This window comes from Ascidiella aspersa, chromosome 5, assembly GCF_963924565.1.
Source record: "Ascidiella aspersa chromosome 5, kaAscAspe10.2, whole genome shotgun sequence".
In the NCBI taxonomy this organism is placed as follows: domain Eukaryota; kingdom Metazoa; phylum Chordata; class Ascidiacea; order Phlebobranchia; family Ascidiidae; genus Ascidiella; species Ascidiella aspersa.
The window spans coordinates 29,447,729-29,461,168 of NC_139451.1; the positions used below are offsets into that span (position 1 = coordinate 29,447,729).

Below are 13,440 nucleotides of genomic sequence, written 5' to 3' on the forward strand. Positions count from 1 at the left end.
AGTAGTCACTTAGGTAACACGTTTGGGTATCCTGGTAGAAATCGTATTTGTTGAACACGACATACTTGGTTTAGATTTTTTGCAAGGTTTTTTTTTTTCAACTCGTTTACAATAATAACACGATTGCACCAATGCCTTCATCACAGAATTTGAAATATTTTAAGGCTTGGTGATTTCATTCTACGTATTTAGTAACCTAACAAGTTATTCTATTTATTAAGGGCAGCCATGGTAAATATAAAGCACTTCTGCACTGTAGCATTTGCCTTCCTCGAGAATCTGTTGATATCAGGAGCGTTCGGCGGCTGGGTCTTCATAACGCCAGCCTTAAAAGAGGAAGGAGTCTACGGTCACTTGTGCCAAGTCGCCAAATTCAACGGAACGCAAAACTCCTCCGGTGTGAATACGTCCAACGGGACCCGGTCAAACTGCATTGAACAAAAAGAGATCTACAACTTGGTTTTCACCCTTGCAACTGCAACTGCGACTAGCGGCACCCTTCTGGCTGGTTTCTTGTTTCAGACGTTGGGGACTTGGATGTGTCGGCTTGTAGCAGTGGCAGCAAACGCAGTGGGATGCTTGTGTATGGCCAACGTGTCAGCCCACCAACCAGCGCTTCTGTTTCCCGGGATGATTTGCCTCGCTTTGAGTGGATCGTTTTATTACATGACCAACATGCAGTTCGCAAACCTTTTCGCCAAAGCCAGGTCAACCATCATAGCTTTCATCACCGGGGCATTTCTGTCTTCTTCTGTGATGCTTTGGATACTGTCCATTTTGTACAATGCAGGGATAAGTCTTTCGATGATGTTCTATATATTGTGTAGCTTAAGTTTCCTCAGCTTGCTTGACACATTCTTCCTAACCGCTAAGTCACACATCCCGTTCCCTGTCCCCGAAGACTTTCACTACGGCTTGGCGGATTTTACTAAAAATACCATGAGTGATTGCGAAACTAGGACACAAAATGGCTGCGAAACCGAAGAAAACGTCGTTGCCGAAGTGCGATTGCTGTCAGTCCTCAAAACTGGCTTTTACTGGGTCACGATCGTTCAGTTGACGATTCTTCACGTGTGCAACGAGTTCTTCCAGAGCACGTTTGACACGTGGTTGCCGAGTCTGGCGAGCGACCAACACGAAATCGAAACTTTCACGCAAGTGTACGGGGTCTTTATCTTGGTTGGCGGACTCGTGGCGGCGCCGGCAACCGGCCTCATTTTCGATTTGGCGAAACGATACTTTGCACGGAAGTTTTCTCATCAAAAAAGCGCCGACCTTAAAGCACTGCTGGCTTGTTCAACATTTACAAGCCTCTCGGGCGTCCTGTTTTCGGGGTTGCTCTGTACAAGGAACCTAGGTTTGCAGTACTTCACTTTGGTGTTGTACGTCTTCTTTAGGGTGGCACTGTACAGCAATGGAACGATCTCCCTGGCTACATTCTATCCTCCACGGAAGATGGCTACTCTACTTGGTATGGGTATGGTGGTGTCGGCTGTGTGTTCGTTGCTTCGCTACCCAATGCTCAGTCTGGTTCTGCGAATCTTTGGAGGAAACTTCAGCTATATGTACGCCATTTGCTTGCTGTTTTGCCTGCTGTCTTTCGTGCAGCCGGCATACGTCTATCGTCTTATCGCTATCAGCGAGAACCCTGTTGAAACTCAAACGCCACATTCGTGAAATACTGAATGGCATCAGAGTATGTTTTGTGACGTGGCACAAATGTATTAACAAAAACTTGAAACACTTTTAAGTCATTCGGTTTTAGTTTGTAACATAACGTGTTTTATTCACATAATTGTTATTTGGTGATTGTTGTAATTATACATAAATCATTTGCGAGAGGGATGACTTGACTTTTCTAACAATCCTAAAAATACAATATGGGCAATAACTTTTCTTCATTTTTATCTTTTATTTTATTGAATATGCGCTCTAATATTTCTCTGATTATGGCGACAAATTTAAAACATTTTAAATGAAATGTATGCTTTATTCTTGTGTTTCTACTAATTCAAAGGTAATTTAATGTTTTTGATATTTCTGTTTTCATTATAGTGGTGATAGAAATAAACTACGAACAATGTTAATAACGCATGACTTATAGTTTTAAATATCTACATGTTTATAAACATTAGCCATTAGTTAGTGGTGTGGTTGCAAAGTAGTGTCACATTGGAAGGTCAAATAAATTTGGTTGTATTGGAATATGTATTTACTAGATTAGCCACTTCTCCTGGGTCTTTCCCTTTTTATTTATTGTTATGTTGCGATTCGGAGATTGTTAAAACTCTTTTAAAGTGCATTGTGCATTAGATATCAAATAGGTCAAACCAGGGATGGCGAACCACTGACCCGCGAGTCACAAAGTGATCCACCACAGATTTTTCATGGCCCACTGGTCTCTCTACTAGAATAACTGGAATGTTTTAAACAATTTTCAGAAAAGGATGAATGTAAAAAAAAATGTCGTTAGAAACCACTATACTGTGTAAATTAAGGCTGCCCAATCTGTGAGTCGTGCAAATGTGTTTATTGGTGACGAGCTGCCCTACATTAACAGCACTTTAACAAATGCTTTCAGATATGGAGACAACTTTAAGCATTTTGTTTATCGCCGTAAAGGGAAATTAAGAGCTCGCAGTCTAAAAATTCTGAAAACCTTGATTAAACCATGCTAAAAAGCTAAAAAGCTTTCTGCTGAACTGCTGCAATCCCAAAAAAATCCTGCAGTATTTGTTAACTACTTAGATTCTTAAAATTCGTGGGAATCCAAATTTGTAAATCGTTTAAATACCATGAATTACCATCCTATACAATAACACTTAAAACAACACAGCAGCAAAGTTTCGCATAAAATTAGCATATGATTAAATATATGACCCACTTGTGCATTTTGTAAGGATTAAGGTCTTGTTTGTGCCCGCGAGTTGCAAAGGTTAGCCAACCCTGCCATAGACCTAAGCCTGTTGAAATAATGTTAGGCATAGTGATATCACGGCTTTAACAATTAGTTCAACTGGAAACAACTCCTTTAAATTTAGGCTGATGCTTTTGAACAATTTGTTATTGCCATATTTTAAGTTGTATGTAATACTGCAAACCAGTCAATGTATTCAAATGCTCAATGATAAATGTTGTCGATCTTCCATCTATACCAATAAACCGGAATAAAACGAGGTTGAATATAGATAACAAACATATTGTTTACAGCTAAACACGAATTTACGTTGTAGCTTAAGGCTTGGACGAGGTGTTAAAATCACATGACATTCGAATAAAATATTTGCTTTTTGTGGTTAGCGTATTAAAAAGAAGAAAATGCAAAATGCGCCTCGAGAATTTTTTGTTAAAATATGGCCAAAATGTCTTCTTTGATTAAATAGACACGTAGCATTAGGATGAAACGTTCGCGTGTCTTCGGCCAGCTTAAACCACGGTCCCTAAAAGCAATTTTAGGCTTATAAAGATGTTATCGTTATTTTTGTTTGTGTTCTCCAAAATACCGCATGATGTGGTTTATTGTTCAATCAATATGCATAAAAGGGGTAAAAAACGGATTTAATTGGTTTTAATTTCACGCAATTCTAAAGAAATTGCAGTCCTAGATTTAATTTATAAAAGTGTGGTATTTAAAACCCTTGCTGTAAAAAACTCCATAAGTTAATTTATAGAAGTGTAAATATTGCTATCGTTTACAAAGCTTAAAGCGGCAAATATTTTAATTAAAATAGGTTCTTATTCAATATATGAAATAGAGAATATTAAATAGACGGCAAAAAACGTCTATCTATGTTGACCAAACAGACTTTCTAAAAAATGACATATCACATTGGAAACTTTGCGCTGAAAATTGTTAGACAACAAAAAAGGGTTTACCCGAAAAACATATTCATTTTTGCAGTTTAAATAAAAAAATGCATCATCTATCATCATCATTGCCTTCTACATGCGTTCCTGATTGTAATCAATCAAAAGCACTTTGGTTAAAGCTAGAACTTTGTAATTTTATTGCATCAGAGCACTGAAAACATATTTATACAACTCATATAAGAGTTAGTTTGATGTTTTTCAATTTAATTTTAAACCCTGATAATGAATTACAAAGCCAAAAAGGTCGAGTAGAGCAACATCATCTTGATTAAGAAGTTTCACTTCTTAGTCACATTAGCTGAAGATGATTTAAAGCAACGTTAAAGATGCGTGCATAGGGTATAATAATTTCTCTGTGGACTTTCGTGATTCTCAATAGCGAATCCAAAGATTTTTTTCACTGCAGAACTTATCTGTTTGCAGATCTATAGCATAAGGAACGGGACATGAATATTCTAACAAACGCTTTTTTACGACTTATTTAAATAGGTCCTGTAAGTTTTTGACGAAAATCTCGTGGGAAAACAGCAATTATAAGTTAATTTGATCGTTATGTGTGTTTTGGTTGTTTGTATTGTTTTCAACTGATTTTCCTCAACAATTTGTCACTAGGGTTTGCTTTACCCCGCACTCCTTATCTGATTGCTTTTTACACTTACGCCTTTTTCCGGCCGCTTATTGGTAGGTGACGCATAAAGAGAAAACAGCTCAATTATAACACCTTGGGGTATCTTGTACTTTATTACGTCACGGAGATAACCAGTTCTAGCCTTTTTTATTGTTTTATGTCATGTAAAGATTTGGATATATTCGCCCTGTGGAAGCGCTCTTTTGAAATACAAATACTTATTTGTGAATAGCTTGTAGCATAATGGTTGAAAGTTATAGTAAAACGTAATATAACGGAATATCAAAGCTCGTACATCAGTAGATATCATTTTGAACGTTGCAAAGTTTTGCCAAAGTTTTGCTAGGGTACCTAATTGTTATTGTAAAATACAGAATGCCCAACGCGACTTTTAGTTCAGTTAGTCGGTGGAAAAACCAAGCACGAAATTCAGCTCATATTCTAACAAGTTTTAACTGGATTTTTTTAACAGTATGACATTGTTATTTAGTGATGTTCGATAATATCGGATCGTAGCAGTTATCCCATGCCAAATCATGGTGAGAAAGTTGTGCTTACAAGTGCGGTGTCATTAACTATTCGACACTAAATAATTTTCAGCTTTTTATTGCGTTTTTTGAAAGGTTGTAACTCAACAATTAGGGCAAATTAATTTCCCAGGGCTAAATTTCAAAAAATTAGTGTTCAACGTTTGGATATGATCGATTTAAGTTTGACCATATAATAATGACGTGATTCAGCATCGGATCGGACACTACTTTATATCAAAATAAGTTACTTAGTTTTAAATAAGTTTGAGCTAACTCTTGCAAAAGGTTGAGGTCGTTGTAATTAAATGGATTGTTTCAATCTTTTAGGCAACGTGTGTCTTAAGTCAGGCAGTTGGTAAAATTTAAGAGTTTTATGGATCACAATTTTGGTAAAATTCTGGTATACACCAGAGTTTGCATGATACTTTTTTAGAGATTTGCTATGTTAAATCGAAGCCAAATAGTAAACCTACTGCATGTCAATATTTAAACAAACATTTTAATGCTATGATTTGACTCGGACATGGATTGAGTAACTAATGACATAATAAAAACTTTTCGTAAACTACGACAGTGACCTAGACAAAAACAAACTGTAAATTAGATTATTTGCAGTTAGGCTACCTTTATTTGATCATTTAAATCATTTTAAATTACACGATTAAACAACGGTTTCTATCCTATAATTTTTAATATTTCTAAGCTTAATGATAATATCATTTTATTTATCTATTAGTCTAATTGGTTATCCCAGTAACTCAGGATGGTGAATATGAAGCACTTTTGCACCGTAGCTTTTGCCTTTCTCGAAAATCTGTTGATATCAGGAGCGTTCGGCGGCTGGGTCTTCATAACGCCAGCCTTAAAAGAGGAAGGAGTCTACGGTCACTTGTGCCAAGTCTCCCAAGTCAGTGGAACGCAAAACTCCTCCGGTGTGAATACGTCCAACGGGACCCGGTCAAACTGCATTTTTTCACCCTTGCAACTGCAACTGCGACTAGCGGCACCCTGCTGGCTGGTTTCTTGTTTCAGACGTTGGGGACTTGGATGTGTCGGCTTGTAGCAGTGGAAGCAAACGCAGTGGGATGCTTGTGTATGGCCAACGTGTCAGCCCACCAACCAGCGCTTCTGTTTCCCGGGATGATTTGCCTCGCTTTGAGTGGATCGTTTTATTACATGACCAACATGCAGTTCGCAAACCTTTTCGCCAAAGCTAGGTCAACCATCATAGCTTTCATCACCGGGGCATTTCTGTCTTCTTCTGTGATGCTTTGGATACTTTCGATTTTGTACAATGCAGGGATAAGTCTTTCCATGATGTTCTACATATTGTGTAGCTTAAGTTTCCTCAGCTTGCTTGACACATTCTTCCTAACCGCTAAGTCACACATCCCTTTCCCTGTCCCCGAAGACTTTCACTACGGCTTGGCGGATTGTACTAAAAATACTGTGAGTGATTGCGAAACCCGGACACAAAATGGCTGCGAAACCGAAGAAAACGTCGTTGCCGAAGTGCGATTGCTGTCAGTCCTCAAAACTGGCTTTTACTGGGTCACGATCGTTCAGTTGACGATTCTTCACGTGTGCAACGAGTTCTTCCAGAGCACGTTTGACACGTGGTTGCCGAGTCTGGCGAGCGACCAACACGAAATCGAAACTTTCACGCAAGTGTACGGGGTCTTTATCTTGGTTGGCGGACTCGTGGCGGCGCCGGCAACCACCGGCCTCATTTTCGATTTGGTGAAACGATACTCACGGAAGTTTTCTGATCAAAAAAGCGCCGACCTTAAAGCACTGCTGGCTTGTTCAACATTTACAAGCCTCTCGGGCGTCCTGTTTTCGGGGTTGCTCTGTACAAGGAACCTAGGTTTGCAGTACTTCACTTTGGTGTTGTACGTCTTCTTTAGGGTGGCACTGTACAGCAATGGAACGATCTCCCTGGCTACATTCTATCCTCCACGGAAGATGGCTACTCTACTTGGTATGGGTATGGTGGTGTCGGCTGTGTGTTCGTTGCTTCGCTACCCAATGCTCAGTCTGGTTCTGCGAATCTTTGGAGGAAACTTCAGCTATATGTACGCCATTTGCTTGCTGTTTTGCCTGCTGTCTTTCGTGCAGCCGGCATACGTCTATCGTCTTATCGCTATCAGCGAGAACCCTGTTGAAACTCAAACGCCACATTCGTGAAATACTGAATGGCATCAGAGTATGTTTTGTGACGTGGCACAAATGTATTAACAAAAACTTGAAACACTTTTAAGTCATTCGGTTTTAGTTTGTAACATAACGTGTTTTATTCACATAATTGTTATTTGGTGATTGTTGTAATTATACATAAATCATTTGCGAGAGGGATGACTTGACTTTTCTAACAATCCTAAAAATACAATATGGGCAATAACTTTTCTTCATTTTTATCTTTTATTTTATTGAATATGCGCTCTAATATTTCTCTGATTATGGCGACAAATTTAAAACATTTTAAATGAAATGTATGCTTTATTCTTGTGTTTCTACTAATTCAAAGGTAATTTAATGTTTTTGATATTTCTGTTTTCATTATAGTGGTGATAGAAATAAACTACGAACAATGTTAATAACGCATGACTTATAGTTTTAAATATCTACATGTTTATAAACATTAGCCATTAGTTAGTGGTGTGGTTGCAAAGTAGTGTCACATTGGAAGGTCAAATAAATTTGGTTGTATTGGAATATGTATTTACTAGATTAGCCACTTCTCCTGGGTCTTTCCCTTTTTATTTATTGTTATGTTGCGATTCGGAGATTGTTAAAACTCTTTTAAAGTGCATTGTGCATTAGATATCAAATAGGTCAAACCAGGGATGGCGAACCACTGACCCGCGAGTCACAAAGTGATCCACCACAGATTTTTCATGGCCCACTGGTCTCTCTACTAGAATAACTGGAATGTTTTAAACAATTTTCAGAAAAGGATGAATGTAAAAAAAAATGTCGTTAGAAACCACTATACTGTGTAAATTAAGGCTGCCCAATCTGTGAGTCGTGCAAAAGTGTTTATTGGTGACGAGCTGCCCTACATTAACAGCACTTTAACAAATGCTTTCAGATATGGAGACAACTTTAAGCATTTTGTTTATCGCCGTAAAGGGAAATTAAGAGCTCGCAGTCTAAAAATTCTGAAAACCTTGATTAAACCATGCTAAAAAGCTAAAAAGCTTTCTGCTGAACTGCTGCAATCCCAAAAAAATCCTGCAGTATTTGTTAACTACTTAGATTCTTAAAATTCGTGGGAATCCAAATTTGTAAATCGTTTAAATACCATGAATTACCATCCTATACAATAACACTTAAAACAACACAGCAGCAAAGTTTCGCATAAAATTAGCATATGATTAAATATATGACCCACTTGTGCATTTTGTAAGGATTAAGGTCTTGTTTGTGCCCGCGAGTTGCAAAGGTTAGCCAACCCTGCCATAGACCTAAGCCTGTTGAAATAATGTTAGGCATAGTGATATCACGGCTTTAACAATTAGTTCAACTGGAAACAACTCCTTTAAATTTAGGCTGATGCTTTTGAACAATTTGTTATTGCCATATTTTAAGTTGTATGTAATACTGCAAACCAGTCAATGTATTCAAATGCTCAATGATAAATGTTGTCGATCTTCCATCTATGCCAATAAACCGGAATAAAACGAGGTTGAATATAGATAACAAACATATTGTTTACAGCTAAACACGAATTTACGTTGTAGCTTAAGGCTTAGACGAGGTGTTAAAATCAAATGACATTCTAATAAAATATTTGCTTTTCGTGGTTAGCGTATTAAAAAGAAGAAAATGCAAAATGCGCCTCGAGAATTTTTTGTTAAAATATGGCCAAAATGTCTTCTTTGATTAAATAGACACGTAACATTAAGATGAAACGTTCGCGTGTCTTCGGCCAGCTTCAACCACGGTCCCCAAAACCAATTTTAGGCTTATAAAGATTTTATCGTTATTTTTGTTTGTGTTCTCCAAAATACCGCATGATGTGGTTTATTGTTCAATCAATATGCATAAAAGGGGTCAAAAAATGATTTAATTGGTTTTAATTTCACGCAATTCTAAAGAAATTGCAGTCCTAGATTTAATTTATAAAAGTGTGGTATTTAAAACCCTTGCTGAAAAAAACTCCATAAGTTAATTTATAGAATGTAAATATTGTTATCGTTTACAAAGCTTAAAGCGGCAAATATTTTAATTAAAAAAGGTTCTTATTCAATATATGAAATAGAATATTAAATAGACGGCAAAAAACGTCTATCTATGTTGACCAAACAGACTTTCTAAAAAATGACATATCACATTGGAAACTTTGCGCTGAAAAGTGTTAGAAAACAAAAAAGGTTTACGCGAGAAACATATTCATTTTTGCAGTTTAAATAGGCATAACGTTTAGTTTGAATAAAACAATGCATCATCTATCATCATCATTGCCTTCTACATGCGTTCCTGCTTGTAATCAATCAAAAGCACTTTGTTTAAAGCTAGAACTTTGTAATTTTATTGCATCAGAGCACTGAAAACATATTTATACAACTCATATAAGAGTTAGTTTGATGTTTTTCAATTTAATTTTAAACCCTGATAATGAATTACAAAGCCAAAAAGGTCGAGTAGAGCAACAAGAAGTTTCACTTCTTAGTCACATTAGCTGAAGATGATTTAAAGCAACGTTAAAGATGCGTGCATAGGGTATAATAATTTCTCTGTGGACTTTCGTGATTCTCAATAGCGAATCCAAAGATTTTTTTCACTGCAGAACTTATCTGTTTGCAGATCTATAGCATAAGGAACGGGACATGAATATTCTAACAAACGCTTTTTTACGACTTATTTAAATAGGTCCTGTAAGTTTTTGACGAAAATCTCGTGGGCAAACAGCAATTATAAGTTAATTTGATCGTTATGTGTGTTTTGGTTGTTGTATTGTTTTCAACTGATTTTCCTCAACAATTTGTCACTAGGTTTCGCTTTACCCCGCACTCCTTATCTGATTGCTTTTTACACTTACGCCTTTTTCCGGCCGCTTATTGGTAGGTGACGCATAAAGAGAAAACAGCTCAATTATAACACCTTGGGGTATCTTGTACTTTATTACGTCACGGAGATAACCAGTTCTAGCCTTTTTTATTGTTTTATGTCATGTAAAGATTTGGATATATTCGCCCTGTGGAAGCGCTCTTTTGAAATACAAATACTTATTTGTGAATAGCTTGAAGCATAATGGTTGAAAGTTATAGTAAAACGTAATATAACGGAATATCAAAGCTCGTACATCAGTAGATATCATTTTGAACGTTGCAAAGTTTTGCCAAAGTTTTGCTAGGGTACCTAATTGTTATTGTAAAATACAGAATGCCCAACGCGACTTTTAGTTCAGTTAGTCGGTGGAAAAACCAAGCACGAAATTCAGCTCATATTCTAACAAGTTTTAACTGGATTTGTTTAACAATATGACATTGTTATTTAGTGATGTTCGATAATATCGGATCGTAGCAGTTATCCCATGCCAAATCATGGTGAGAAAGTTGTGCTTACAAGTGCGGTGTCATTAACTATTCGACACTAAATAATTTTCATCTTTTTATCTTCGTTTTTTGAAAGGGTGTAATTCAACAATTAGGGCAAATTAATTTCCCAGGGCTAAATTTCAAAAAATTAGTGTTCAACGTTTGGATATGATCGATTTAAGTTTGACCATATAATAATGGCGTGATTCAGCATCGGATCGGACACTACTTTATATCAAAATAAGTTACTTAGTTTTAAATAAGTTTGAGCTAACTCTTGCAAAAGGTTGAGGTCGTTGTAATTAAATGGATTGTTTCAATCTTTTAGGCAACGTGTGTCTTAAGTCAGGCAGTTGGTAAAATTTAAGAGTTTTATGGATCACAATTTTGGTAAAATTCTGGTATACACCAGAGTTTGCATGATACTTTTTTAGAGATTTGCTATCTTAAATCGAAGCCAAATAGTAAACCTACTGCTTGTCAATATTTAAACAAACATTTTAATGCTATGATTTGACTCGGACATGGCTTGAGTAACTAATGACATAATAAAAGCTTCGTAAATCTACGACAGTGACCTAGACAAAAACAAACTGTAAATTAGATTTTTTGCAGTTAGGCTACCTTTATTTGATCATTTAAATCATTTTAAATTACACGATTAAACAACGGTTTCTATCCTATAATTTTTAATATTTCTAAGCTTAATGAAAATATCATTTCATTTATCTATTAGTCTAATTAGTTATCCCAGTAACTCAGGATGGTGAATATGAAGCACTTTTGCACCGTAGCTTTTGCCTTTCTCGAAAATCTGTTGATATCAGGAGCGTTCGGCGGCTGGGTCTTCATAACGCCAGCCTTAAAAGAGGAAGGAGTCTACGGTCACTTGTGCCAAGTCGCCAAATTCAACGGAACGCAAAACTCCTCCGGTGTGAATACGTCCAACGGGACCCGGTCAAACTGCATCGAACAAAAAGAGATCTACAACTTGGTTTTCACCCTTGCAACTGCAACTGCGACTAGCGGCACCCTGCTGGCTGGTTTCTTGTTTCAGACGTTGGGGACTTGGATGTGTCGGCTTGTAGCAGTGGCAGCAAACGCAGTGGGATGCTTGTGTATGGCCAACGTGTCAGCCCAGCAACCAGCGCTTCTGTTTCCCGGGATGATTTGCCTCGCTTTGAGTGGATCGTTTTATTACATGACCAACATGCAGTTCGCAAACCTGTTCGCCAAAGCCAGGTCAACCATCATAGCTTTCATCACCGGGGCATTTCTGTCTTCTTCTGTGATGCTTTGGATACTTTCGATTTTGTACAATGCAGGGATAAGTCTTTCCATGATGTTTTATATATTGTGTAGCTTGAATGTACTCAGCTTGCTTAACACATTTTTCCTAACCGCTAAGTCACACATCCCTTTCCCTGTCCCCGAAGACTTTCACTACGGCTTGGCGGATTGTACTAAAAATACTGTGAGTGATTGCGAAACCCGGACACAAAATGGCTGCGAAAGCGAAGAAAATGTCGTTGCCGAAGTGCGATTGCTGTCGGTCCTCAAAACTGGCTTTTACTGGGTCACGATCGTTCAGTTGACGATTCTTCACGTGTGCAACGAGTTCTTCCAGAGCACGTTTGACACGTGGTTGCCGAGTCTGGCGAGCGACCAACACGAAATCGAAACTTTCACGCAAGTGTACGGGGTCTTTATCTTGGTTGGCGGACTCGTGGCGGCGCCGGCAACCGGCCTCATTTTCGATTTGGCCAAACGATACTCACGGAAGTTTTCTGATCAAAAAAGCGCCGAACTTAAAGCACTTCTGACCTGTTCGACATTCACAAGTCTCATGGGCGTCCTGTTTTCGGGGTTGTTGTGCTCAAGAAACCTAGGTTTGCAGTACTTCACTTTGGTAGTGTACGTTTTCTTTAGGGTGGCACTGTACAGCAATGGAACGATCGCAATGGCTACATTCTATCCTCCACGGAAGATGGTTACTCTGCTTGGCATCGGAAAGGTTGTGTCGGCTGTGTGTTCTTTGCTTCGCTACCCAATGCTCAGTCTAGTTCTTAGAATCTTTGAAGGAAACTTCAGCTATATGTACGCCATTTGCCTGCTGTTTAGCCTGATGTCTTTCGTGCAGCCGGCCTACGTCTATCGTCTTATCGTCAACAGCGAAAACCCTGTTAAAACGCCTAAGTCGTAAATACTATGTGATATCAGGAAATCTATTGGACTATGCAGAACTGTTTAAACATGTAACTCAAACACATTTTCTACAATTACTTTTACAGTATTTTTCTTCTTGCTTTTGATCACTTTTTGGCCATTTGATTCTAGTGTATATTATAACATGTTTTTATCGCATAACTTTTATCTGGTGATTTTGTTTTTATACATAAACAATTTACAAGTAGTGCTGATTTTTATAACTACAAAAAGACAATAAGGCCAACGAGTTATCTTTACTTATTTTTTTTAATTATTAATTTTAGTAAAAACGCACTCTGTTATTTCTCTGCTTTCAGCTGCAGAAAATATATATGCTGGAAATGCACAGTTGCGTATAGGTTATTATACGCCGAAGTACGTTATATATAAGTAGCCTACCTTTTGCTATTTACTGTCATACCATAACATTTTCACTAAAATGTTATTCAGCTGCGTTCTAATAGTTTCGCATCAATATAGCGGATCACAAGCTTACAGTTTCAAAGAGGGTAAATTATGTTTTGAATTTATGCGGCTAAGATATATTTACAGGTGCTAATTTTCTCATGGGTGGGGAATTAAGTCTTGAAGGGGTGTCGAACATATTTTTTTTATGTATTTTGACTTGAAAAGTGGTAAATATACTTGCTACTTCTCTTTG

General features: G+C 37.5%; 3 protein-coding genes across 3 annotated transcripts; all 3 read left to right on the top strand.

Annotated features, from left to right (window-relative positions):
* Positions 1-228: 228 nt before the first annotated feature.
* On the top strand, positions 229-1,677 carry LOC146146136 (equilibrative nucleobase transporter 1-like). Its single transcript, XM_083390695.1, has one exon. It carries the CDS (start codon positions 229-231, stop codon positions 1,675-1,677), a length of 1,449 nt encoding a protein of 482 aa, XP_083246821.1.
* Positions 1,678-6,075: 4,398 nt separating this feature from the next.
* Positions 6,076-7,215, top strand: LOC146146137 (equilibrative nucleobase transporter 1-like). The gene has a single exon (XM_083390696.1). It carries the CDS (start codon positions 6,076-6,078, stop codon positions 7,213-7,215), a length of 1,140 nt encoding a protein of 379 aa, XP_083246822.1.
* A 4,119-nt stretch (positions 7,216-11,334) lies between these two features.
* LOC146146138 (equilibrative nucleobase transporter 1-like) lies at positions 11,335-12,774 on the top strand. Its single transcript, XM_083390698.1, has one exon. The coding sequence runs from the start codon at positions 11,335-11,337 to the stop codon at positions 12,772-12,774; it is 1,440 nt and encodes a 479-aa protein (XP_083246824.1).
* Positions 12,775-13,440: the final 666 nt, after the last annotated feature.